Source organism: Scyliorhinus canicula, chromosome 2, assembly GCF_902713615.1.
Source record: "Scyliorhinus canicula chromosome 2, sScyCan1.1, whole genome shotgun sequence".
NCBI lineage: Eukaryota > Metazoa > Chordata > Chondrichthyes > Carcharhiniformes > Scyliorhinidae > Scyliorhinus > Scyliorhinus canicula.
In genome coordinates this window covers 28,643,475-28,670,977 of record NC_052147.1, presented here as the reverse complement: position 1 = coordinate 28,670,977, position 27,503 = coordinate 28,643,475, and the positions used below count along the sequence as shown (strand labels likewise).

General features: G+C 45.2%; 1 protein-coding gene across 6 annotated transcripts in view; it reads right to left on the bottom strand.

Moving 5' to 3' along the window:
• Window positions 1-27,503, bottom strand: part of prima1 (proline rich membrane anchor 1) — a 189,321-nt gene that overhangs the window by 84,255 nt on the left and 77,563 nt on the right. For 4 of the 6 annotated variants that reach the window (XM_038775020.1, XM_038774996.1, XM_038775028.1 and 1 more), the window contains one exon: window positions 10,376-10,483. The exons of the other annotated variants lie outside the window; for them this stretch is intronic. In XM_038775020.1, the coding sequence (XP_038630948.1) occupies window positions 10,384-10,483 (100 nt within the window). In that variant the 3' untranslated portion in view covers window positions 10,376-10,383. Of the gene's footprint in view, window positions 1-10,375; window positions 10,484-27,503 lie in introns of those variants that run through there. 6 annotated transcript variants of the gene reach the window in all.

The window sequence follows — 27,503 nt, the reverse complement described above, 5'->3', positions numbered from 1 at the left end:
TTAAACAGAAAGCCTCCTGGCCTCTGATCCCAAACTGGATCAGAAGCGGGGACAGGCCACCTTTATACCGGGCCCGAGGGGAGGCGGAGCCATCGGGCAGTGGTTTACCACATTACATATAATACAGTGGCCATTTACCACAATACACATATTATACACAACAGTGGTTTACCACAAGCAGTTAGCATGAGCAAATTACAAACAAAAAATAAAATTTTGATAAAAGTGTTCCTTTAATTTATCCTGGTCGTTTTCTGCCTGTTCACTCGTCTGGGATTCCCGCACCCGACCCACCCCGCGGTGGATTTTCCAGAGACCGAGGTTGTTTGCCGTTTGCCCCCCGGCAGAATCTTCTGGTCTCACCAAAATCAATGGCCGTTTGTGTTTCTCACAGGCGGTACCACCGGTTTGGGGGGGGGGGGGGGGGACCAAAAGATCCTGCTGTTGGGAAGTGTCAACAGGAGCTCCTTCTTCCTTGTTAGACAAGAAAGACGAAACAATGTGTTGTGTAAGGACTTGTAGAAGCAGAAAAAAAGGCAACTTTTCAGTTTTAATTTTACATTTTATTGAAAATAAGAAGACCAGTAGGTGCGATATAAATAGGCTGATGTACAATACATGTTTAGCATACTGGGTCAAGCGTTTTCTGCAACAACCTATAGTTACTAAAATGTACATTAAAGGCTTGTTCTGAAAAGATGACAACAATAATCTCTAATTTAATTGAACTTTTCCACCAAAGTTCATTTCCTATAAAGATATTTCTTCTGTACACATAATAAATGGCAAATTTCTGAATCATAAATATTTACATTCATGCATTAGTTCGCACTATTGGTTGTGTCTGCAATACATTTCAGATTACAATTTCAAATGCACAAATGTTGGGTATATTTTAAGTTCATATAATCACACAGCTAATGTAACCATATTTTGTTGGATGAAACCGCTCTTGCAAACAGGAGTGATTACGTGGGTAGCTAACATTGGATATTTATTGCTAAAAAGAACAGCTGTATCCAGTAACTCATGTGTACTTGAGCTGGCTGTTTTAAGGCCTGACATATGAATACACTAAGATTTGAAGTAACATTACAGTGAAAATGCTGCTGCAGTCCATCTTGGTCCATTATACGGCTTGTATTTTTCTCCAGCCTCTTCTTCATGGGTGAGTTATTCTTACGCAAAGCATCACCTTTGCACTTTATTGGAATTCAATGGCAAATCCCTACTTTAATCTACTTTCTCAGATGTTAGATTTGACTTCAAAAGCAATGCGCCTGCAGTCATCTCATTATGTACTTGACAAGGAACTTCCTATTTCAGATTCTGGTCTACTTTGTTCCCTCAATCTTTCTTTCACAGAAGTACATGGTTAGCAAAATGCTTTGAAATGCACGTGGAAAGGCAAAAAAAGGGCAATGATCCAAATGTAGAGATGGGTTGTTTGGGGGGGGGGGGGGGGGGGAAGAGATACTAAAGCGAGTATAAATTCTGCAAGTCACATGAAACTCTGGAGATTTGTTTTTAAAAAGGCTGCGTGTGACGAGCACTTAAACACTTTTTTTTTAAATTGCCTGTCAAGCTTTCATTTTGATTTGTTGCTGGCATTCAAAGAAACATCTGTGACTGAAATACTTTGACACTTGTGACAATAGCATAGACATGGGGGAGAAAATAATCATAAAATTAAACTTGATATCCTTCTGAAACTAACTGTATTACAAGAATGATGTTCAGTCATTAGTTTGGTTTGTTTCTTTCACTTTGTCATTATCCAACGTTACCAGAATGTGTTGATGTATTTTTGTGCGAAAATTGTACTCCAGGACTAGGAATGAAAGCGTCAATTAACAACAGAGAAGTGTACAGTACCAAATGTTGCAAGTTGATAGAATACGGAATGCGTTGAATAAAGCAACAATAATATGGAGGGAGATGCTGGCGTAGTGGTAATGTCACTGGATTAGTAATCCAGTGGCCAAGGTTAATAATGCTCTGGGGACATGGCAAATGATTGAATTTAAATTCAAGTAATAAAATCTTGGAATTGAAAACTAGTCTTGGTAATGGTAACTCTGAAACTATCATTATTTTTTGTAATACTCCATCTGGGTTACTGATGCTCTTTAGGGAAGGAAATCTGCCATCCTTGTCTGGTCTGGCCTACATCTGACTCCAGACCCACAGCAATGTGTTTGAGTTTAAAATGGCCGAACAAGCCACTAGGTTCAAGGGAAAATAGGAATGGACAATAAATGCTGGCCTAGCCAGTGACACCCACATTCTATGAAAGAATAAATAATTAAAAAATGTTATGCAGCAGATGGAAATTGATTTTCTAGGAAGCAAATCTTGACAGGTGACCTGTAATGTGCTAAAGATGCAAATAAGGAAAAACTAGATAGTGTTGTGTTTATGCCTTTTATGATAACGAAACAATCTTTCTATTGGATTTCAAAGGCGTTATATAAATACCAGCTTTTCTTCTCCCATGTCTTAGACTACGGGGTGGACTTTCATCTTTACTGAAAGACGAAGGAGAGCATGGCAGGGAGGAATGCACGCTAGGTTCTGAAAGAAACCCTGCCATGTTTTTCTTGCTGTGCTCTGCCCAGGGGATATTTCTTGCAGTAAAGATGCAAATCTACCTCTATCTATACAGATGTCACCTCACACGTAGAATCATAGAATTCCTAGTGTAGAAGGAGGCCACTTGGCCCATCAAATTTGGCCGACCCTCTGAAAGCCCACTCCCCCGTCCTATCCCCATAGCCCAGTCTACACTACATATCTTTGGACTTCTGTTATGATGCAATACTATCATAATGCACAGCTGCAGTAAATCTGGAGAAAAGGAAGTCATCGGAGCTTTGATTATAACATGTTATAACTCATTAGGCTGAATCTCAAACCCCCATAAAGTCATGTGAATTGTTTACTCTTTTAAAATCTCAAACCAGACCCCACCACGTCCCCATCAATCCTTAAAGGAGGTGGGACAACGGCTGGGCAGCCAACTCACTGATAGGAGGTGGGTATGGCAATGAAATATTTTCATGATGCTATCCTGGTATACAGGTTTCCCAGGTCTCAGGAAAGTGGAAGGGAGATGAAGACAACTTTGGGCAGAAGACAAGTGCTTTGCCCATCTCCCCAAATCGGGCACCACCTCCCGACTACTCCCAAATCAAATCAGGGAATCAGGCTGTCATCACCCCGTCCCCACATATCACCAGGCAGTTTAGCTACAGCTTCCTCCAGATATTCCCCACCTGACTGGAAGCCAGGCTTGCCAACGAGTTGACTTCCTAAAGGGGAAAATTGGTCTAAGAAAAAATCTGCACATTGTGGAGTCAAAACTCCAGAGAAAGGGGGAACTTGAACTTCTGGGTTTTCCAACAGAAACTCTGATTCCCCAGCCTATGTAACTCACCCCAGTCAAAATTTAGACCATTGATTCAATGAGCCTTAAATTTTCCACATTATATTCAATGGAAGCTCTTTTCTTATGGGGCCAGTAATGCTGTTTTTTAATGGGAATTTTGTATGGTCAGTTGATATGGGTTATCATGATGGGAGTATTCTGGAAAACCTGATACACAGATAGAACATAGGCTTATACTTTTCCTTGCATGGTCTGTTAACAGTTTCAACTGTGCTGTTACAGAGAAATACTGTTCAACAGGAGAGGAATTTTTAAATCGAATGTACATTGGAAGTATAGTCTGCCCATTCTCAGATCAGTAAAAGCCAGATGTTAATTGTAAATCTCAACCTAACCACAATAACTATTTTCTAGCCATTATGTAAATAGTTCTGTTGCAACTTTTATACATTCATTGTTACTTCTTTTCATGTCACAAAACCGAGTGGGCAGCTAAGCTGTTCTTGGACCTCCACCAATACTTTTTTAATTTATTAATTCATGGGATGTGGGCATTGCTGGCTCTGCCAGCGTTGATTGCCCATCCCTTATTGAGAAGGTGACGGTGAGCTGCCTTCTTGAACTGCTGCAGTCCATGTGGCGCAGGTATACCCATGCTGCTGTTAAGGAAGGTCCAGGATTTTGACGCAGCGACAGTGAAGGAATGGTGATATATTTCCAAATGAGGATAGTGAGTGATTTGGAGGTGAACTGGCAGCTGGTGGTGTTCCCAAGCATCTGCTACCCCTGTCCTTTGAGATAGTAGTGATCGTGGAAGGCTCTGCCTAAGCAGCCTTGATGAGTTTGGCAGTGCACACTGCTGGCGCTGTATGTCGGCGGTGGAGTGAGTGAATGTGTAAGATGATAAACTAGGTGGCATAAAGCCAGCTGCTTTACCCTGGATGGTGTTAAGCCAATTGTGTTGTTGGAGCTGCACTCTCCAGGCAAGTGGAGAACATTCCATTGCACTCCTGACTCAGGCCTTGCAGTTGGTGGACAGGCTTTGGGGAGTCATGTGATGAGTTACCCTCAGAATGTCATACCTCTGACTTGAACTTGAATTTATGTGGCTGGTCCCGTTCAGTTTCTAGTCAATTGTAACCTACAGGGATGATGATAGTGGGGATTCAGCAATGGTAATGCCATTGAGTGTCAAGGAGAGCTGGTTAGACCCTCTGTTGTTGGAGATGGTCATTGCCTGGCATGTGTGACACAAATGTTACTTGCCATTTAACATCCTAAGTTTGAATATTGTCCACAAACCCTGCTGCACATTTGCACGGACTGCTTCAGTATCTGAGGAGTCATAAATGTTGCTAAACCTTATGCAGTCATCAGCTGACATCCCCAATTCTGACCTTATGATGGAAGGTCATTGATGAAGAAACAGAAGATGGTGGGCTCAGGACACGACCTTCAGGAACTCCTGCAGTAATGTCTCATGACTGAGATGATTGACCTCCAACAACTACAACCATCTTCTTTTGTGCCAGGCATGACTTCAACTAGTGGAGAGTCTATGCTGATTGCCATTGACTTGTTTTGCGAGACTCCTTGATGCCCACTCATTCAAATGCTGCCTTGATGTCAGGGGCAGCCACTCTAACCTCACCTCCTGAGTTCTTTGAGCAATGTTTGGACCAAGGCTGTAACGGGGTCAGGAGTGAGTGGCCCTGGTGTAACCCAAACTGAGTGCCAGTGAGCTGAATAATTACCGCTTGATAGGGCTGTTGCTGGCACGTTCCATCTCCTTGCTGACGATCAAGAGTAGACTGACTTGGTGGTAATTGGAAGGGCTGGATTTGTCTTGCTTTTTGCGAACAGGACATACCTGGGAAATTTTCCAAATTGCTGGTTAGATGCCAGCACTGTAGCTGTTCTGAAACAGGTCTCCTTAATGAATTAGATGAAAACAATGTGCTCTTAATTTCACAAAGACCAATAAAGAAGTGTAAATTAGAGGGAGTGTCTAATGACAATACAGAAAGAGAATTAAAGAGAGGAAAAGAAAAATTGTACCGAGAGAAAAAGGATAGAGATAAAAATAAACTTTTTAATTTTACACTTCTATAATCAACTACAATTAAAACCTGAAGGATTGAGGCGCCTACATACAATAATTAATTTTCAGTGTTAGAGAGAGAGGAAGTTTGGCAGTAATTAGCATTTACAGCATCAATAAAAGGGCATTTAGACTGAAATGAAGGAAAATACCGAGGTTGCTGGAAATGTCAAGTAGAAACAAAACATTCTGGAAATGCTAACAAGGCTCGGGAGCACCAATGTGGAGAAAAACTTCTGATACCGATTCCCAGACCTGCAATGTCTGTGAAATGCGCCGCTCCTGGTAACACAGCCAATACTGTAGAGCTTCCGGTCTCGGACTGACTTTCTCCAGGACTGGGGCCGAAATCTCGCCTCACAATAATTAAAGGCCATTGGCCTTTTGGCAGGGCAAGCTGGCCAAGCAGAGTCTTGGTCCAATCCAGCCCATTAATTCTATCCTCTTCACAGATGCTGCTTGACTTGAGTACTTAGGAACATAGATAATAGGCACAGAAGGCCATTCAGCCCTTCAGGCCTGTTCCACCATTCATTATGATCATTGCTGTTCATCCAACTTGATTAGCCTAATACCGCTTTCCTCCATATCCGTTGATCCACTTCATTAGTGGTATCTCTAACTGCTTCTTGAAAACGTACAATGTTTTGGCCTCAGTTACTTCCTGTGGCAACGAATTCCACAGGCCGACCACTCCTCTGCGTGAATAAATTTCCCCTCATCTCTGTCCTAAATGGTCTACCCCGTGTCCTCAGACTGTGACCCCTGGTTCTGGACACACCCACCAATGGGAACATCCTTCCTGCATCTCTCTGTCTAGTCCTGTTAGAATTTTATAGGTACCTACGAGATTCCCCCCCCCCTCATTTTTCTGAACTCTAATGAATACAATCCGAACTGAATCAATCTCTCCTCATACGTCAGTCTTGCCATCCCAGGTGTCAGCCTGGTAAACCTTCGCTGCACTCTGAGAGCAAGATCATCCTTCCTCAGGTAAGGAGAGCAAAACTACACACAATATTCCAGGTGTGGCCCTGTATAAATGCAACAAGACATTCCTGCTCCTGTACTTGAATCCTCTCACTATGAAGGTCAACATACCATTTGCCTTCTTTACCGCCGGATGTACCTGCATGCTTACCTTCCGTGACTGGTGTACGAAGATACCCAGGTCTCGTTGCACATTTTCCTCTCCTAAGTTAATAGCCTGCCTTTTTGTTTTTGCTACCCAAATGGATAACCTTGCATTTCTCCAAATTATACTGCATCTGCCATTCATTTGGCCACTCATTCAACTTGTCCAGATTAAGCTACATCCTCTTCACAGCTCACCCTCCCACCCAACTTTGTGTCACCTGCAAATGTGGAGATATTACATTTTGTTCCCTCATCTAACTCATTAGTATATACATTGCAAATAGCTAGGATCCTAGCACCAATCCCCGAGGTACCCCAGTAGTCACTGCCTTCCAATTTGAAAAAAGACCCGTTAATTCCTACTCTTTGTTGTCTGCCAACCCATTTTCTATCCATCTCAATACAGTATCCCTCATCTTATGTGTTTTAATTTTACACACTAATCTCTTATGTGAGACATTGTTGAAAGCCTTCTGAAAGTCCAAATAAACCACATCCACTGGCTCCCCCTCATCACCCCACATCCTTGAAGAATTCCAGTAGATTCCGTAAATCCATGCTGACCCTCTCCGATTCTACCAGTCTTTTCCAAGTGCTCTGCTATTAAATCTTTGATAACGGACACTAGCATTTTCCCCACAACCGACGTCGGAGTTATATTAGCTACTCTCCAATCTGTAGGAACTGTTCCAGAGTCTATAGTATCTGGGAAGATGACCACCAATGCATCCACTATTTCTAGGATCACTTCCTTACTTACTCCGGGATGTAGATTATTAAACTCTCCATCAATTTCTACTTCATTCAGATTTCCAGCCTCTGCAGTATTTCGCTTTTATATCGAAAATCAAGTTTTGTCCATTTCAGTCAAAAAAACCTCTAAATGACATAGCAATTGCTAATTACTGCCAAGCAATCTGTCCAGCTCAAACATCAACTTTTTGACATTTGAATTCATATGTGTGTCTGCCCCTCCCTTGTCTGAGTTTGCTGGAGCATTTTCGCAAAAATAACAGGAAGAGCCACTAGCCTCGCCTTTATTTTCAGAGTACGTTGTAGCTCTGTTAATTAGGACATTATCGCACAGAGGAGGATGTGCAGTGATAGTGGAAATAGCTCCAGTCTCTAGAGAATGCTATTATATACAGTTTAGCAGCCTTCTGTAGATATCCCAGGAAATTGCCGACAGGAGTTTTTCTATATGTTAATTTCTAGCTCGACTTAATTACTTGCTTCACTGCTTAGGAAGGTCCTTCCACAGTGGCCGGGATTTTCTGACACCGTGTGTGTGCGCGTGATTTTGGGTATGGTGGGGGGGGGGGGGGGGGGGGGGGGGTGGTAGATGTGGAGAACCAGCCAAAAGTTCATTGACTGTGAGCGGGACTCGAAAATCCGGGCAGTGGCATGAATGAAAGTGAAGCTGGAGCATTTGTTTCAAATTAAGAAACCTGGACGAATGGTCCCTTTCGAGGCTGGAAAGGCCAGAGCGCACTGAGCTACCAGAAAAGGTGGAAAATTTTGGGTGCAATGTTATCGCCTTGTCTGTGGTTAACACTTCCTTTGCAGGATCAATATATTTGGATGTCGCAAAGATTAAGCATGGAGGTTCGGGGCTGTCTGGCTCTGATAGCAAAAGGATTCTAGAAGGACTATTGACACTGTTCAAAACTTCAGCTCTGTGTTTAATTTTACATATGGACTTCAATCATAGCCACAAGGCATCAAAATAAATTTCTGGCTTCTTTGTAATCACCTGTAGGAAAGTACACTGGTTGGCTACTAAGTGTTGGTGCAATCAATACTTGTTGGATAACCTGCACAAAGTTTCTTCACTGTTTAGGAATGTATAATAACAGGTAAAAATGAATTAAATAATTAGATTATGCTTCTAAAACCTTCAGGGGGAGTTTGCAATCAGAGGGAGCTGATCCCTGAACCTGAGCCATGCTAATCATTTCTATATTTGGTCTATATGCATTCTTCCTTCGCATGCAGTCAATTTGAAAATGTAACAAATGTTCAATGTGTATGTATCCTAAACATGATAGGAATAATTCAGGAAGTTCACAGTTAAGATTTGGAAAGTTTAACCCAATATTGAATACTATCAGCAGTTACCATGGGACATAATTATTGGTTGTTCATGAGAAAGGAATGAAGTGGGCGGCACAGTGGCGCAATGGTTAGCACTGCTGCCTCATGGCGCCGAGGACCTGGGTTCGATCCCGGCCCCATGTTACTGTCTGTGTGGAGTTTGCACATTCTCCACGTATCTGTGTGGGTCTCACCCCCACAACACAACGATGTGCAGGGTAGCTGGATTGGCCATGCTAAATTGCCCCTTAATTGGAAAAAATAATTGGGTACTCTAAATTTATATTAAAAAAATAAGAAGGGAATGAAATATGGTTATAGTGTCAGAAAACACCATTAAGCCAGAGATGTATTTTAGTTGTATCTTCAGTAAATTAGAGCCTTTTTTACACTGGACTACATTTGCTTTTGAAGTCAATTCATTTCAGTTTTAGAAGCATTTGTGAAAGACAACACACACAAATCTTCACAATTTCTTTCCCCTGTCACAATAAATAACTCTACTGAGCCTTAAACAGTTCATTTGCAAAACATACGCTGATTAAAAAGTAAAAGAAATTTTTCTTTCAAAATTGGAAGCAATCGTTAAAGTTCAGTGGAAAAATTATAAGAAATATTCATATAAACAAAAATCCAGAAGTCACCGTAAATAATACAAGAGTTTAAGGAAATGTAAGGTGAGGAAAAGTCTGTCCTGATTGACCTTGTTCTGCCGCAAATGAACATTGTCAATGTTTATCACAAAACATTATGTTCAAAGTTCTACAAATCATGATACAGTACATGTTCCATATAGAAAATAAATGCTTCGGAGTTCAGTTGAAGTACAAACCATTTGATTTGGTCTTGAAAATAAATGTAATATTTTACCAGGTTTGTGACGATTGCCAGCTTTTTGCTGTGATTTGATGTAAGCAAACTGGGATAAAACCTGCCAGTGTAAAAAAGGCTTTACCAATAAAGTCAAACTATCATATGCCAATGAAGTTTAAAAAGCACCTGTTTTCGAAGTGATTCACAAAACTTTACTGGCTAAATTTTCTGGGAAGAGTACATTTCAATGAGATGTCTTCAGATAAAGGAAATTGCATAGTCGATCAGACTGCGAATGCGTTTTGTGTAATAGACGACAATGCTCTTTGTTGGTTCATTGGTTTTATGGAAGCGGCTTTATAGAAGCAATTTTCTCCCTTTTCACTGCAACCTGTTTTATTCTGGAGACACTGGGTCATGCAGGTAGAGGCTTCAACATGACCACCTCTGGTTGCAACTGAATACAGCAAGTTAAAACTATTCTAGCAGCTATTGTAGAGAGAGACGATTGATTGTTTGCAAGAACCAGTTGAGATTCACCCAGGATTGAGGCATCTTTTTGTTGCTTTCAACGGAAGGCTGCAAGCAGTGGTTATTATGCCTTTGTGAGGTCTGGTCTCATATTTAGTTTGATCGGCAAGCTTGTCCTTCACTTCACAGTCAACATGGCTGAAGGGAAGCCTGTTTCTCTGCTCTGAATAACTGAATGCGTTCACTTTTTCGTTTTGAAATGAAGTCCTTATCTTCAGTACACCTGTTCAACCTTTGCACACAGCACGTTGTGTGCATTTTGAAATGGACACTCTCCTGTCTTGAAACAACTTTGTGGCAGTATTTTTTTTAAAAAGAGTTATATGATTGCACTATTTGTGTCTGGCATTTTGTCGTTTTGGGAGGTCATTGCATATTCAGCTCGACTTGTCCCATTCTCTTCCTTCCGCATCGGCTTCCTGATTCCAGTGAGGGAAGGGTGGTTAAATGTAATGAAAAACAAAACAGAAAGACAAATTGTTAGTACTTGTTAATCACATGCATTTTATTTGTCTTTTGGTAAAGGAGCAAGATTGCAGTGTTAAACAGGAGTTTGTCACAACTGTTGGAAACTGCAAGTCAATCAACGTTTAATTAACCATTAAGGTTAGTTGGAGTACTTGAGAAACTATAGCCCATTCACTTTCACCTTTATCACTGCATTTCTACATCTACAACTACAGAAGTGTCATTATCAAGTGTTTAACTTAAATTCCAACACAAAGGATGTCCCATTGGGCCGCCTTTACAAAGTAGAGGATAAGAAATTCGAGGCAGCATGCCCGGGATTTTCCCAATATTCACTCCTGAGGGAAGAGACTCTTGCTTTGGAAGGCCGCACTTGCAAAAGCTGCCCATGTTAATGGATACCAAGCAATGGTATAGTTTTTCCACAGAAGCTGACAAATGACCCAATCCTTTTAATAAAGCACATTTTGGTTTCTGAAGAAGAATCCGCGGCATCACTTTCCATCATTATTATAAATTAATGTTTAAAAAAGTTCAGATCTGACAATAATCAATTTATAAAAGACCTTCACCGAAACGGAAAAGACCACATAAGCCATTATTCCAAGAACCAATTATATTTATAATATGAAAGTAGTTTGATTAATTTTTAATAATTCCTTGCTACTGTACACTGAGAATACATCTTAATATATACATTTCCCGTGCTAAAAAATCCTTAAGTCATTAATGCAGCAGTGGCGAAAGCTCTGCAAAGTACATTCATAAGCATGGTCCTGCCATGGGCCTTAAGTGAACAGAATGTGCACCAAGTAATTTATTCAGATTGCAAGAGCTGTTGATTGCTATAGGAACATAGGAATTAGGAGCAGAAGTAGGCAATTCAGCCCCTCTAGCTTGCTCTGCCATTCAATCAGATCATGGCTGATCTCTTCCTGGTCTCATATCCACCTGTTCCCCATAACCCGTTTTTAAAAAATCAAAAATATATCCATCTCCTTCTTGAAACCATTTAATGACTCTGATTCCACCACACTATGGGGCAGCAAGTTCCACAAATTCACCACCCTCTGCGAGACGTAGTGCCTCCTCATCTCAGTTTTAAATCTACCATCTCTCAACCGATATCCATGACCTACAGAAAATCTTCAGCCTAAATCATAATCATAGAATCATAGAATCCCTACAGTGCAAAACAAGGCCATTTTCGACACAAGGGGCAATTTAGCATGGCCAATCCACTTAACCTGGATTGCAGGAGGAAACTGGAGAATCCAAAGGAAACCCACGCAGACACGGAAGAATGTGCAGACATACCGTCTAAAGTGTACCATTTTACAATCCCAGTATACACAAGTTGATTCAAATAGGAAGAGAGTTTTGATCCAGACAGAATGGATGTGCTGACTGCTGAAATGGTTAAATACAACCATGAAAGTTCACCACAACTGATAGCGGAAATGCTATCCAAAGTTCTGGCTTATGGATGACCACAAATCAATTTCAAAATGAAGGTATAAAGAACTTTTTGTTAAATTCTAAAATAAAAGAGTTACATGTTTAACAAAAACATATTCTACAGGGTAGAAAAGCATGGCATTCCATTTCAGAAACAAAGTCAGAAATATGGCCATAATGCTGTCCAAACTGGGAGGCCAAAGGTCATATTGAACCCTCCCTACATTATTTCATGGGCGTGTTGCCAGTGCTTGCCACTGAGCTTTATCTAGCAAACAGACACTGTCATTGGGCCGTATATATTTTAACTTGGGAAGTGCCCGTCATGCCTCCACAGGAAGCTGATTCTTCTCATTCAAGTTTTGGGAGATCACTGGGGTGGGGGGGGGGATTTCCATTGCACCAACAGGGATTTATCGGGAGGGGATTTTCCGTGTTCCCCAGCAGTGGTGTGGTTTTTGGAGGCAGCCCACTGTTCGCTGGTGGGGGGAATCTTCTGGTCCTGCTGTTATCAATGGGATTTCCCATAGAATCCACCCATGTCGTCAGAAAATCTATGGTGGGGGTTCGCTGTCGGCGGGATTTGAAGATCACACTGGTGAGAATGGCAGAAAATCCCCCCATCACGTTTGAAGACTTTGATAAGCGTGCATAGTGTTGTGCTAAATGACTTCCTTCACCAGATTCCATCTTTCCTTTCCTGCAGAGGGTGACAGTCTCACTCCTCACTTAAATGCTTATATATGCCATGATGCTCTTGCAAAAGTAACTGCAAAGAGGGCAAACAGAAAATCTCAAAACAATACCACGAACCTGGAGCAAATTCAACACCATCAGGCAGGGAAGACTCACTACCGTGGCTGGGGGTAAAATGCTCTTACAATTAAGCATGCAACAGGCAGACAACTTGATAAGCCCGCTTGTGTCATCACTTTCTACAATGTCATGCATGTGATTACCAAAGATCAAATTTGGCGAGAGGCAGCTTTTGCATTGTGTGAAGAAAGCTGAGTTATGCATAACATTGTCGCTTAGTATTGTAGAAAATTCCACCTTGACACAAAGATCGTTTTCAGCGGTACAATTTTTCAAGTGGTTTTACACTTGCACAGAGAAAAAGCCGTTTTAATTTTTTGTGCGTTAACTGATGGTAAACTCAACAAGGGATAAATGAGGCATGGTAAACAAAATATAGAACATTGGAGTAGTTGCAACTTTGCACAGAAGTTGCTCGAACACGGAGAAGAAAGGATGACTTTTAAATCTCACGCATGGGAAGTAGCTGCTTCACCGACCAATGGGAAATCATATAAATGCTTTCAGCTCAACTAATTTTGTGCTGAATTTCATTAGTTTTAGCACAGTGATGGGCAACCTAGGCCAGTGAGTGGGCTGCATGAGTGGCCCTCCTCATCTCAGTGGGCCGCTAGGTTGTTCACCAACCATGACCCATGAATAAGATTGAATACATTTAATACAGGCTGAATATTTCAGAACGAGTTGTTGAAAGTTCTTAATTATTTATGTGTTAATAGAGCTATCATTAACTTCGGATGGTAAACACAAAATAAATATTTACACTTTGGACACAGAGGGAGCACAAGTCCCCACAGTCGATGCTGTGAGCAATCTGCATGTACCTCACTTCACTTACCTTTACGTGCGTAACACTTCAGTCATATCGGTAGGTCTGAGCAAGACATCCGCATCACCCGCACCGTAACCGATGACTGGCGGACTGGCCACTGACTAACCCGCTCTACCATCTCCATCAGCCGGGCCCCAACCCGACACAGGCTGAAACAACTCACGCCACTGGACTCAAAGACCCCGAGAAGAGTTACTCAGCTGGCACCTCACAGCTAACCCAGCAACAACCAATGAGCCTGATCCGCAGAATGCCCACAATGCCTGGCCTGCCTTAAAATCCACCATAGTCAACACTGCGAGGAGACGCTTGGGCTCTTGACCAGGAAACACCAAGACTGGTTGGGGGAGAACGATCAGGAGATCCAGGATCTCCTTGACTGCAAGCGCAGGGCATTCCTGAACTGGCAGCTCCACCAAAACTCAAGTGAAAGGAAACAAGCCCACCGGCAGCTGAAGGCCGAGGTACAACAAAGAACCTGCAACCTAATGAAGAAATGGTGGGTGGAAAGAGCGCGGGAGTCTCAGCAAAATCCGACAACCACGATGTGCGCGACTTCATCAGCACAATCAAAACCATCTACAGTTAGTACCCAGGAGCCCACTCCACTGAGAGCCAAAAATGGAGATACGCTCATCAAAGACAGAGAGGCAGTCAATACCTACTGGAGAAAGCACTTTGAGGACCTCCTCAACCAAGACACAGCCTTCAATGCAAGTGCCCTCGACACCATCCCGCAACACGCTACCTGTCACCATCTCAGCGCAACCCTAGATCGCCGTGAGGTTGAAAAAGCCGTCTGACAGCTGAAGTACAACAAGGCCTCTGAATCCTCACAGAAGTAATTAAATGTGGGAGATGCACTCTTGATAACAGTCCATAACCTCAACACCCTTGTCTGGAATGAAGGGAGCATGTCAGATGATCTGAGGTGCCTTAATTGTGACCATCTTCAAGAAGGGAGACATGTCCGACTGCAAAAATTTGAGAAGGATTTCTCTACTCTCTGCCATGGGAAAGGTCATTGGGAAGAATACTCCACAACCGCTTCCTCCCAGTGGCTGAAGAGCTTTCTCCTGAGTCTCAGTGCGGTTACACCTATCAAGAGGCTCAATGGACATGATATTCAGTGTGTGCCAAATCCAGGAAAAGTGCAGTGAGCAGCATCAACCTGTGTACATGGCCTTTGACTCTGACAACCGTGAGGATCTGTGCAGCATTCTCCTCAAACCTAACTGCCTGCAGAAATTCATCACCGTTCTCTGCCTGCTCCACGATGTCATGCAAGCCGTGATCCTCACCAACAGAACCATCACAGACCCAATACGTGTACAAACAAGGGTCAAACAGGTCTGCATCATCACATCAACTCTCTTCTCCATCTTCCTTGCAGCAACACTCCACTCCATCACCCTGAAGCTCCACGCTGGAGTAAAGCTAACATACCGGACAAGCGGAAAACTGTTCAAACTCCGACGTCTCCAGGCCAGAATCAAAACTACCCCAACTCCTGTCATCAGCTGCAGTATGCAAACAAGGCCTGTGTGCACGCACATTCAGAGGAGAAAGCTACAAACCATCGTTGCCGCATTCACCGAGGCATATGAGAGAATGGGTCACAGACTAAACATCTGGAAAATAAAAGGTTCTCTACCAGCCCGCTCCTACCACACAAAACTGCCCCTCAACCATCAAGATCCATGGTGAACCCTTGGGCAATTTCCCATACCTCGGGAGCCTCCTCTTGGTGCGAGCAGACATTGACAACAAAATCCAACATCGACTCTCAATGTGCCAGTGCAGTCTTCGGATGCCTGAGGAACAGAGTATTCAAAGACAGACCTCAAACCCAGCAGCAAGCTCATGGCCTATAGAGCAGCCGTGGTCCCTGCTCTCCTGTATGCATCCGAAACATGGACAATGTACAGCACACACTTCAAATCCTTGGAGAGATATCACCAATGCTGCCTCCAGAAAATCCTGAATATCCACTATCAAGATAGGCGTACCAATGGGAGCGTCTTCTCCCAGGCCAATATCCCCAGTATTGAGGCACTGGTGTGCTCTGCCAGCTGCGGTGGGCGGGCCATATTGCCCACATGTCTGACACAAGACTCCCAAACATGTGTTCTACTCCGAGCTCCGCAATGGCAAGCGATCACTAGGAGGACAGAGGAAACGCAACAAGGACACTCTGAAAGCCTCCCTAAATAGTACAGTGGTTAGCATTGTATCTTCACAGCACCAGGGTCCCAGGTTCAATTCCTGGCTTGGGTCACTGTCTGCACATGCTCCCTGTGTCTACGTGGGTTTCCTCCGGGTGCTCCGGTTTCCTCCCACCAAAGACGTACTGTTAAGTATTTGGACATTCTGAATTCTCCCTCCGTGTACCCAAACAGGCGCCAGAATGTGGCGATTCGGGGATTTTCACAGTAACTTCATTGCAGTGTTAATGTAAGCTTACTTGTGAAAATAACAATTATTATTATTGTTGAATAAATGGAACATCCCCGCTGACATGTGTGAATCGCTTGCCTTAGAACTGACAAGCGGGAGAATATGTATCCAAGAAGGTGCCAATCACCTTAAGCGTCACAGGGTGGAGCAGGGGGAGGCCAAGTGTAAACAGCGGAATGAGGGTCCAGAGGGTCCCACCCACCCACCTCATCAAACACCACCTGCCAAACCTGTGGCAGAGTCTGCGGATCCAGGATCGGACTTTGCAGCCACCGCAGAACCCACCTCCCCAGAATGGCAGCAAGTCATTCTCAATGCTGAGGGACTGCCCAAGAAGAAGGACCGGTCGGGAAAAAACCTCCTCAGACGGCAATCAGCAGAATGTGGTAACCCTGCCTGTGGGCAACAGTCAACAAAATGTTTTGTGGGCGCACTTAGAACCCAGATAGGCTGCATGTGGCCCCCAGGGGCTGCAGGTTGCCCAGCACTGCTTCAGGGTGAGTGGGATGACAATACAAGCTTGCCAAGAACTTTGAAAACTGGGTGTTGTATTCAGTTCCCTGTGCTTCGGTGGTTCTGTACAATCTTCTATTCCATGTTCTATTGCTGATGTGCTTGCACCAGGTTATCTGTCAGGAGGGCGGCATGTGGCACAGTGGTTAGCACTGTTGCTTGCGGCGCTGAGGACCTGGGTTCGAATCCCGGCCCTGGGTCACTGTCCATGTGGGGTTTGCACATTCTTCTCGTGTCTGTGTGGTTTTCACCCCCACAACCCGAAGATGTGTAGGTTAGGTGAATTGGCCATGCTAAATTGCCCCTTATTTGGATAAAAAATCATTGGGCACTCGAAATTTAAAAAATAAAACAAATAAAAAGTTTATCTGTCAGGTGGAAGTAGCCAACGTATTTTTTTGATTTATTCATGGGACATGGGCATTTATTGCCCATCCCTAATGGCCCTTAAGGGGGCAGTAAAGAGTCAAGCACATTGCTGTGGGCCTGAAGTCACATGTAGGCCAGATCTGATCAGGACGGCAGATTTCCTTCCCTAAATGACATTAGTGAACCAGATGGGTTTTTACGACAATCAACAGTGGTTCCATGGTCATCATTAGATAACAATCCCCCCCTTCCCTCTGCATAGGTACTACATACTACTGCATTGGGTGATCAAGAATATTCTGCCAGTTTTGAATTGACTTTGGAGCATCAGTAGTAAACACAGTGGCTGCAAAATATGGCTCCTTAAGAGACCTTACTTCGCCTGGGGCAAGGTTTTGTGAGTAAAATAGCATCAGTGCTATCTCTGTGTCAGATGCCATTTTGGCGAGAGTGTTAGCTTGTGCTGAAGGAGAGTGCACCAAATGCCTGCAATGTAGGCAGATCATGAAGTCAGATGGAGTGTAATGCTGATCTGACACAAACCAAGCCATTTCTGAACTCAATGGTACAGCAAACACCTTCTCTTAAACACACTCCCTCAGACCAAACATCTGTCTGTTGCAGCCTTAAATCTAGTCAATGATGGAGCATTCACAATTCTCTGGCCAGGAGAATTACAAAGATTCAAACCATCTCGTGCAGTCGGTCATCACTCGTTTTCACAGCTTCAGAAAGAAAGAATGGGTCCTTCGCTGGGTTAGGAGGCATCGGGATGTAAATGGGAGGGCCACTCCATCCAAGTTCATCAGGATCTGAGTGCAGACCTGGCAAAAAGAAGAGCTGCCTTCAACGGCGTGAGATCCATCCTATACCAAAGAGTTGTCCGATTTGGCATGATCTACCCAGCTTGCCTCCGAGTGATTGTTGGGGAGAAAGACCATCCTTTTGATCCGCTGGAGGAAACAAACTCCTTTGTTCAAAATCTTTACAATACATGTTAATGTTCATTCTATTATGTAAACCGGTGACTGGGGTGTTTCATATTTCATGTTTTTATCACGTTTGGGGTTTGTAGTTGCTGTTAGGTTTAATATTTGAATGTTATTGTTGTGTTGTATATTAGACAGGGTTTCATTATATTTCCTAATGGTGAGTCTCTGGGCTAATGATGAAGTTAGCTAACAGGCAGTGAGGGAGGGTTTACTGTAGCTCTTCACAAACAGTTTGTGAATATGAACTTAGATTATATTATTAGTGGTGCTTTGTTAATTAGGGGCTTAGGGGTAGGGTCTTGTTTCTTAGTGTTACAAAGGGGCGTTATTAAGCTGCGGAGGGAAGAGGTTTTAATGTCAATTGGCTGGTAGTGTTTGAAGATGGTGTCATATCCTGAGAGGAGACCCCTTCAAATTGAATAGCTAGGATAACACTAGAATAGTTCTACATAAATTAGTTTATTAAGGATTAAGACTAATCATAGAAAGTGTACTCAGTAATCATTATTAACCATTAAAAAGGTATTTTTAGGACAGAACAGTAATAAGCATTCAAACTGCAGTGGCCACAATGCATGATGGGATTTAAGCTAGCTAACTTGCCCATGTTTTTCAGACAAACAGGGATATACAGAAGTAATGTGGTCAGCAATCACACGGTTAGCTCAGTAAACAGTTGTTCCCCCAGTATACTGTCTTGGGCAATCCATGGTGTAAAGAGGAACCAGCTTTGCCATCCTGCCCCTAGATGAACAACGAGGTGGACAGGAACTGACTGCGACACGTAGGCTGGGAATGTCACAAAAGCAGCTTATAATGGACACAACAACTAGTAAACAACAGCTGGCAGGATGGGGTTAAATTACGAGCTGATCATAAGCCATCATGTTGCTTAAAGTAAATTTTATTGGTCAATATAAAAGTGACAGCTTCAAGGATTGGATGAAGTCCAACAGGGGTGGGTTATTGATTTTTGGAAAACTCTATAATTGGTGACTTTGTACCAGTGTCCGTCAGAGTGATTTTGGCATTTATGCAGATCTCTCTCCCATGTACATGGACCAAGCTTGGAAAAATAAAGCTGTCTTAACCAGGTTGACGTGTGTTTGCAGATGTGTGTTCAGCTGAGCTGTAACTAAGAGGTAGGAACCCCACGTAAAAGCTAGCTCAATACTCAGGCCATGGAAACACTCCTACAGTGTTCGTAAATCTTTTTTTGTCAAGTAGTATAACTTGGCTCGGTGGCCATCTTGGGTGGGTCTCTTCACTTTATCTTCCTGAGATCCTTGCCTGCTAATCCTCCTTGGAAATGGCTGACTCAGGCAGAGGAGCATGGGGAGACCTTCAATTTGTGTGGTAACCTGGAATGTTCGAGGTCTGAATGGCCCAGTAAAGCGGTCTAAGGCTTTTGCCCATCTTAAGAATCTTAACTATGTTTTATTTTACAGGAAATCCACTTCGGCAGCACGGTGGCACAGTGTTTAGCATTGCTGCCTCACGGCACCGAGTTCCCAGGTTCGATCCTGGTTCTGGTCACTGTCCATGTAGAGTTTGCACATTCTCCCCGTGTTTGCGTGGGTTTCGCCCCCGCAACCCAAAGAGGTGCAGGGTAGATGGATTGGCCATGCTAAATTGCCCTTTAATTGGAAAAAAAGAATTGGGTACTCTAAATTGAAAAAAAAAGGAAATCCACTTAGACCACAAGACATTGGAGCAGAATTAAGCCATTTGGCCTATCGAGACTGCTCTGCCGTTCAATCATGGCTGATATGTTTCTCATTTCCATTCTCCTTCCTTCTCCCTGTAATCCCTGATCACCTTATTAATCAAGAGGTTGCGTATAAAGGACCAGAGAGGGCTAGTAAGAGTTGGGTGGGGCAGGCCTTCCTCTCCAGCAGCGGCGTGCAGAGGTCTGGTGATGCCCGGGGCAAATCTTGATTATATGCCCCCAAAGACTCAAGTATAAGGCCTAATATACTGAGAAATATTATGAGAAAGGAAAACATTTTGAATATATAAACACAGATGAAACATGAAATAAACGCTTTAAACATAGAACAGTACAGCACAGAACAGGCCCTTCGGCCCTCAATGTTGTGCTGAGCCATGATCACCCTACTCAAACCCACGTATCCACCCTATACCCGTAACCCAACAACCCCCCCCCTTAACCTTACTTTTATTAGGACACTACGGGCAATTTAGCATGGCCAATCCACCTAACCCGCACATCTTTGGACTGTGGGAGGAAACCGGAGCACCCGGAGGAAACCCACGCACACAGGGGGAGGACGTGCAGACTCCACACAGACAGTGACCCAGCCGGGAATCGAACCTGGGACCCTGGAGCTGTGAAGCATTTATGCTAACCACCATGCTACCCTGATTTATTCGATTTTAATATTAATCAATCAAATTTATTAAGTTCTTTTCCCCAAATGATACCTCCTGTCACAAAACACCTGAACTACTTCATTTTTTACATCAGCTGTGAGAAATTCTTTTTCAATGCTTATTAAAGCCAGGTTGGTCAGTCGCTCCTGTGACATAGAAGACCTCAGATATGTTTTTATTAATTTCAGTTTTGAAAATGACCTTTCACAGCTTGCGACTGAAAATGCAATTGTAAGCAGTAATCTGTATGAAACACACAGCGTCGGAAAGACATCCCTCCCATACTGCAGTAAAGACTCCAGAGCATCTTTAGGATTAGGGGGAACTCTAGTCCCTCCAGCTCGAAGGAGCATCACAAAATCAATAATTTCGTCATATAACTGAATTGCAACCACATCATTGTCATAATAATTTGCAAAGTCTGAACATTCCTTTTTTAATTTCTCTCTTTCTTGTTCATCTCCACTGATAATTTTGTGCAATTTATATCATAGACTTGCAAATTAGTGGTATCTGTATTCAAATATTAGCATGTTAAGGAATAAATGTCTCCAATTCCGAGATTAAATGCCATAGCAGTCCTCTGATCATCCAGGCTTCACTCTTACTACATCCCACGTAAATATTTCATTAAATATCACCAAAAAACCTATAAAAAACGTAGTTGCACCCGTTCTAGAGCTATTCACTGACCTCTTTATCTTTGCCATCTCTAAGGTATAGGACGGCTGCCTGAGGTTAAATTGCGCTGTAAGTTAGTCAATTTCCCCTTAGCGCTGGAATTCTAGGGATATTGTTCTCTTCTTCAGTCATTTTGCTTTGCAACACGGTAGCATAGTGGTTAGCATCAATGCTTCACAGCTCCAGGGTCCCAGGTTTGGTTCCCAGCTGGGTCACTGTCTGTGCGGAGTCTGCACGTCCTCCTCGTGTGTGCGTGGGTTTCCTCCGGGTGCTCCGGTTTCCTCCCACAGTCCAAAGATGTGCGGGTTAGGTGGATTGGCCATACTAAATTGCCCGTAGTGTCCTAAAAAGTAAGGTTGAGGGGGAGTTGTTGGGTAACGGGTATAGGGTGGATACGTGAGTTTGAGTAGGGTGATCATTGCTCGGCACAACATCGAGGGCCGAAGGGCCTGCTCTGTGCTGTACTGTTCTAAATCTAAATCAATGGGTGAGATGTTATGTCTCAAAAGTTGCGCCTCCCTCCTCTGCAACCCCCATGGAGAAGGATATGAGCAGAACGTCATGGAAATACTGTTATGACCCTTGTGGAAACAACTACAAACAACCCAACTAAGACCAATATACAAGACTTCACTTTTATATTAGCAATCACACCAAAATCAACGTAAATTAAACATGAATTAACAGGAAAATTGCAATAATATGACCGATAAATTACACATAGCAGATACAAAGACATATCTCACACATTTCGGTCAGCTCATTCAGCACGTATCGCTTTCATTTCAGCCACAATATCCTTCAAAATGTTGAACTTCTTCAAATCAAATTCCATCTTCATTTCTCTAAAGCTTTAGCACCAAGTCTCATCAAACTACTTCACCCAATTTCCACAAATATAATTTTCACAGTCAACACATTTCCAGATCCCTTCTTCTTCACAAAACCCTGGTCATGTGGGGCCTGTTTGTGCACTATGCCAGTGCATAAAGGGTCCCCAAATCCAGATATAAAAGCTCTGTTCAAGATCCGAGCTCCAGCAGCTTGCAGTCAAGTCTCTGAGAATCTCCCCTGCACCCTGCTGACCCTGGGCTTTAAGTATAAAGGGTAAGAGGGCAAAAGTTAAGAGGCCATGATGAATTTTTATAAAATACTGGTTCTGTCCCAAATGGGTGCCCCTGGCCCAAATGTCAAATTCTGGGCACGACAGTTTAAAAGTTGACAGCTACAGAGAGGGTGCAGAGAAGAGTTTTAAAATAGATCAAATAAATAAAATAAATAAATGAATAAATAAAACTCACCCATGGTGGCAATGCCGTCCATTCTGGAAAATTCGCGCCCTTTCTGCTCCCTCTCCAGCCTCTGCAGTGCGCAGGCGCGCTCGGGCCGACCGCGGTGCGCAGGCGCGCTAGGGCCGACCGCGGTGCGCAGGCGCGCTAGGGCCGACCGCGGACCGCGGTGCGCAGGCGCGCTCGGGCCGACCGCGGTGCGCAGGCGCGCTCGGGCCGACCGCGGTGCGCAGGCGCGCTCGGGCCGACCGCGGTGCGCAGGCGCGCTCGGGCCGACCGCGGTGCTGCCCCCATCCAGTCGCTGCCCGGGGCCAGTGCCCCGTCGGCCCCCCCCCTCTGCACGCCGCTGCTCTCCAGTTTTAATGGCATGACCAGAGGCATGGCAATCGTAATTCATGAGAGAATCCAATTCTCCTCCTCGCCAGTTATAGCTGACCCTAATGGTCGCTATTTTTTCGTTTGTGGTACACTGACGAACACTTCAGTAGTCCTGGTAAACATCTATTCTCTGAACTGGGATGTAGTGACCTTTAAGACATCTGGATAGGCACATGAACAGACGGGGTACGGAAGGATACAGGCGGTTGATAGAACACATGATCGGCGCAGGCTTGGAGGGCCGAAGGGACTGTTCCTGTGCTGTATTGTTCTTTGTAACTTCATAAATTCACTTGTGAATTCTCTCCCCAACTTTGATTCACACCGATGATTCTAGGAGGCAATCCGAATTGCATCTTAGACCCAGAATTGGATCGTTCCAAACCAAAATCCCTTGTCCTATTTGGGATGGCCAGGGCTTTGCCCTTTTTTATGGAGTAGATGGGTACGGGTTGGTTCGTGGCATTTTCTGCACCCAAACAATAAAGAGTTTTCTTTTTTCTTCACATGTCCACCATGCATATTCTTGAATCGGCATTATTTTTGATAAAGCCCTCCTCCCTCTGGTAGCTGCAGCTGAATACTCAGTGATTGCCATCTTGGATCACACACACATTCTGTTGATTTAGGCGCTTCCCAATGCCCACCCTGGAGACTAGGCACCACTCTGCTGTCAGACGACAAATCTTGTGAGCTTTTATCTACTTCCAAGAGGGCTTCATTAAGCTCAACAAATCAGATTCAATCTCTCCCTCGAAAATTTGGGAGGCCCTCGAGGCCGGGGTGGGGCATTATTTCATACATGGCTTATACCATGAAAATGGAGCAGCTGGTACAACAGAGGTTGGCGAACTCCATCATGGAGGTTACCGCCAATACTCACTCGCCCCTAATTCTGGAGCTACTGACGCACAGAAAAAAATTACAATTACAATTTGAACTGGTGCCTATTAGTCAGACTTTGCATCAATTATGGCGCTCCAGGGGTACCTTCTATGAGCATGAGGAGAAAGCCAGTTGTCTTCTGGCTCGTCAACGCAAGCAGCAGACTGCCTCTCGAGAGAACCCTATGATTCGTAATAAAGATGACAATCTTGTTTCCATTCCCCTCCAGGTCAATGGAGCTTTCAGATCATATTAGCATGACCGACATGAGTCAGAACCCCCCTCCGGACAATTCAAGTATGATGAGCCTTCTGGATGGTTTGTGTATCCCAACCATTGAAGAGAGTAGGAGACAAGAATTGGTTCCTCATTATGCCCGGGAGAGGTTTATAAGTATATTGGGCTGCTGCAACCTGGCAAAGTCCTGGGTCCTCATGACTTCCCAGCTGAGTTTTATATAAGTTCTCGGAACAACTCATACCTTAATAATGGATATGTTTAACGACTCACTGTCCTGGGGTTCATTGCCCCTAACCCAAGCCTCAATTTCCTTGCTCCTTAAGGGGGACAGGGAGCACGCAGAGTGTGGGTTATACCGACCCATCTCATGTTTGAATATGGACGTCAAGCTGCTGGCTAAGTTATGCCCGCCGACTGAAGCCTTGTCTCTCAAGCATAAGATCAGAGGACTAAGTGAGCTTTGTAAAGGGTCGGCAAATGTCAATCAATATTCAATGCCTACTGAACATCATCCCCTCCCCTTCCACAGCTTCAGAACCTGAGGTTATAGTGTCTTTGGATGCAGAAAAGGCATTTGATAGGCTGGATTGGGACTACCTACCCCAGGTTCTCAGGAGATTTGGATTCAGCCCTAAATTGGCCTCCTGGATTTGTCTGTTGTATAACGCCCCGACAGCCGGTATTTGCAAAAAACAGTGTACTCTCAGATTACTGGAACTGCCCTTTATGCACGACTGTCCTCATAGAGGCTGGTTTAGCACAGGGCTAAATCGCTGGCTTTGAAAGCAGACCAAGTGTGGTTAACCACTGTGCGCACCTGTACTAGGGGATGTAAGGTAGGACCTGCACTACAGGTTCGCCGGTAGCTCCTGCCAGCTAGCTCCGCCCACAAGGAGCCGTATAAATATGGGCAGCACGGTAGCATGGTGGTTGGCACAATTACTTCACAGCTCCAGGGTCCCAGGTTCGATTCCCGGCTTGGGTCACTGTCTGTGCGGAGTCTGCACATCCTCCCCGTGTGTGCGTGGGTTTCCTCCGGGTGCTCCGGTTTCCTCCCACAGTCCAAGGATGTGCAGGTTAGGTGGATTGGCCATGATAAATTGCCCTTAGTGTCCAAAATTGCCCTTAGTGTAGGGTGGGGTTACTGGGTTATGGGGATAGGGTGGAGGTGTTGACCTTGGGTACGGTGCTCTTTCCAAGAGCCGGTGCAGACTCGATGGGCCGAATGGCCTCCTTCTGCACTGTAAATTCTATTTTTTTTTTTAAATATGCGTGTCCTCCTCTGATCTGCCATTTCGCCAACTGCAGTAGGAGGCCATGCATCTGACTGCAATAAAGCCACAGTTGTATCAATCTGAGTCTTTTGTGCAATTGATCGTGCATCAATTTATTGCAGTCAGAATTTCTTCGAAATGGATATCAGAATCAAACCAGATCACCTGCAGCTGGATCCGCACTCGCCCGACGCCAGAAAGGACTTTAATCACTGACTAGCTTGTTTTGAGGCTTACATCAACGCTGCGACCCCCACGCCGATGGAGGCTCAGAAGATTCAAGTCTTATACTCCAGGTTGAGCTCCAACGTGTTCCCGTTGATCCAGGACGCCCCGAATTACGCGGAAGCGATGGCACTCCTAAAAGAGAACTATGCACAGAAAGCAAACACGCTCTTCGCCAGGCACGTACTCGCCACTCGCTCTCAACTCCCTGGTGAGTCCATCAAAGACTTCTGGCGAGCCCTAATCCCACTCGTCCGGGACTGTGACTGTCAGGCCGTTACGGTCACCGAACATTCCAATCTCCACATGTGCGACGTGTTCGTAACGGGGATTGCTGGAAGGGGCCACGCTCGACCTAACGGAGACAAAAACTTTAGCGCTCTCCATGACGGTCGCATCTCGTAATGTCCATGCCTACCCTGTTCACCATGCGGCCCACACGTCCTACCCCTCCTGGACCCCGCAAACAACCCCCACGGCTGGGGCCCTGCCAAGTCAATACACCTGCGCCGCCTGCCAATCGGCGCACCCCGGCAGTCCCCGTTACTACTTCTGCGGTCAGCAGAAACACCCCCGCCAACGCTGCCTGGCCCGCGCCGCCACTTGCATGTCCTGCGGTAAAAAGGGCCACTTTGCAGCTGTGTGCCAGGCCCGCACAGTCGCTATAGCGCCTGCAATCACCCCCTTCCCCCTGCCGAACGCACATTGGGCTCCGCCAGCTTCTCCTCCCGAGGCCACGTGCGGCCAGTGGGCGCCACCATCTTCTCCTCCCAGGGCCACGTGTGGCCAGTGGGCGCTGCCATCTTCTCCTCCCAGGGCTATGTGCGGCCAATGTGCACCGCCATCTTCTCTTCCCAGGGCCAGGTGCGGCCAGTGGGCACCGCTATCTCCCCCCCCCTCCCCTCAGTCCACATGCGGCCCATGGGCGCCGCCATATTTTCCCACCCCCTCAATATGCACCCCATGGGCGCCGCCATTTTGTTCCCCACAGGACTTCCGGACGCCGCCATCTTGTCTTCCCTACGGGGCTGGATCGTCAGATCTGGGTCGCCGACGCTCTCCATCTGAAACCTCGGACGACCACCCGCAGCTCGCCTCGATGACACTGGACAAGTCTCCTCATCACAACCTGGCCACCATTTCGACGACGGTGAAAATCAACGGCCACGTGACCTCTTGCCTGCTGGACTCCGGGAGCACCAAAATCTTCATACACCCAGATACGGTAAGGCGCTGCTCCCTCGCGGTCCACCCTGCCAATCAACGGATCTGCCTGGCCTCCGGATCCCACTCTGTCCTGATCCGAGGCTTCTGCACGGTCACTCTCACTGTCCAGGGCGTAGAGCTCAGCGGTTTCCGTCTCTACGTCCTCCCCAACCTCTGTGCTGCACTATTGCTGGGCCTGGATTTCCAGTGCAATCACCAGAGCCTCACCTTCAAATTCGGCGGGCCCTACCTCCACTCACCATTTGCGGCCTCGCGACCCTCAAGGTTGACCCCCCCCCCCCCCCCCCCCCCCCCCCTTCCCTCTTTGCCAATCTAACTGCGGATTGCAAGCCCATTGCCACCAGGAGCAGACAGTACAGCACCCAGGATAAGACCTTCATCAGGTCCAAAGTCCAGCGGCTGCTTCGGGAGGGTATCATCGAGGCCAGCAACAGCCCCTGGAGAGCTCAGGTGGTAGTAGTAAAAACGGGGGAGAAACACAGAATGGTCGTGGACTACAGCCAGCCCATCAATCGTTACACGCAGTTCGACACGTACCCCCTCCTACGCATATCTGATATGGTCAACCAGATTGCGCAGTACTGGGTCTTCTCAACGATTGACCTGAAATCCGCCTACCACCAGCTCCCCATCCCTAAATTAGACATCCATACACTGCCTTCGAGGCGGACGGTCGGCTCTATCACTTCCTTAGGGTTCCCTTCGGCGTCACTAACGGGGTCTCGGTCTTCAAAAGGGAGATGGACCGAATGGTCGACCAGTACGGTTTGCGGGCTACGTTTCCGTACTTAGATAATGTCACCATCTGCGCCCATGACCAGCAGGACCACGACGCCAACCTCGCTAAATTCCTCTGCCACTCTCCTCAACCTTACGTACAACAAGGAGAAGTGTGTGTTCCGCACGACCCGCCTGACCACCCTCGGCTATGTAGTCCAAAA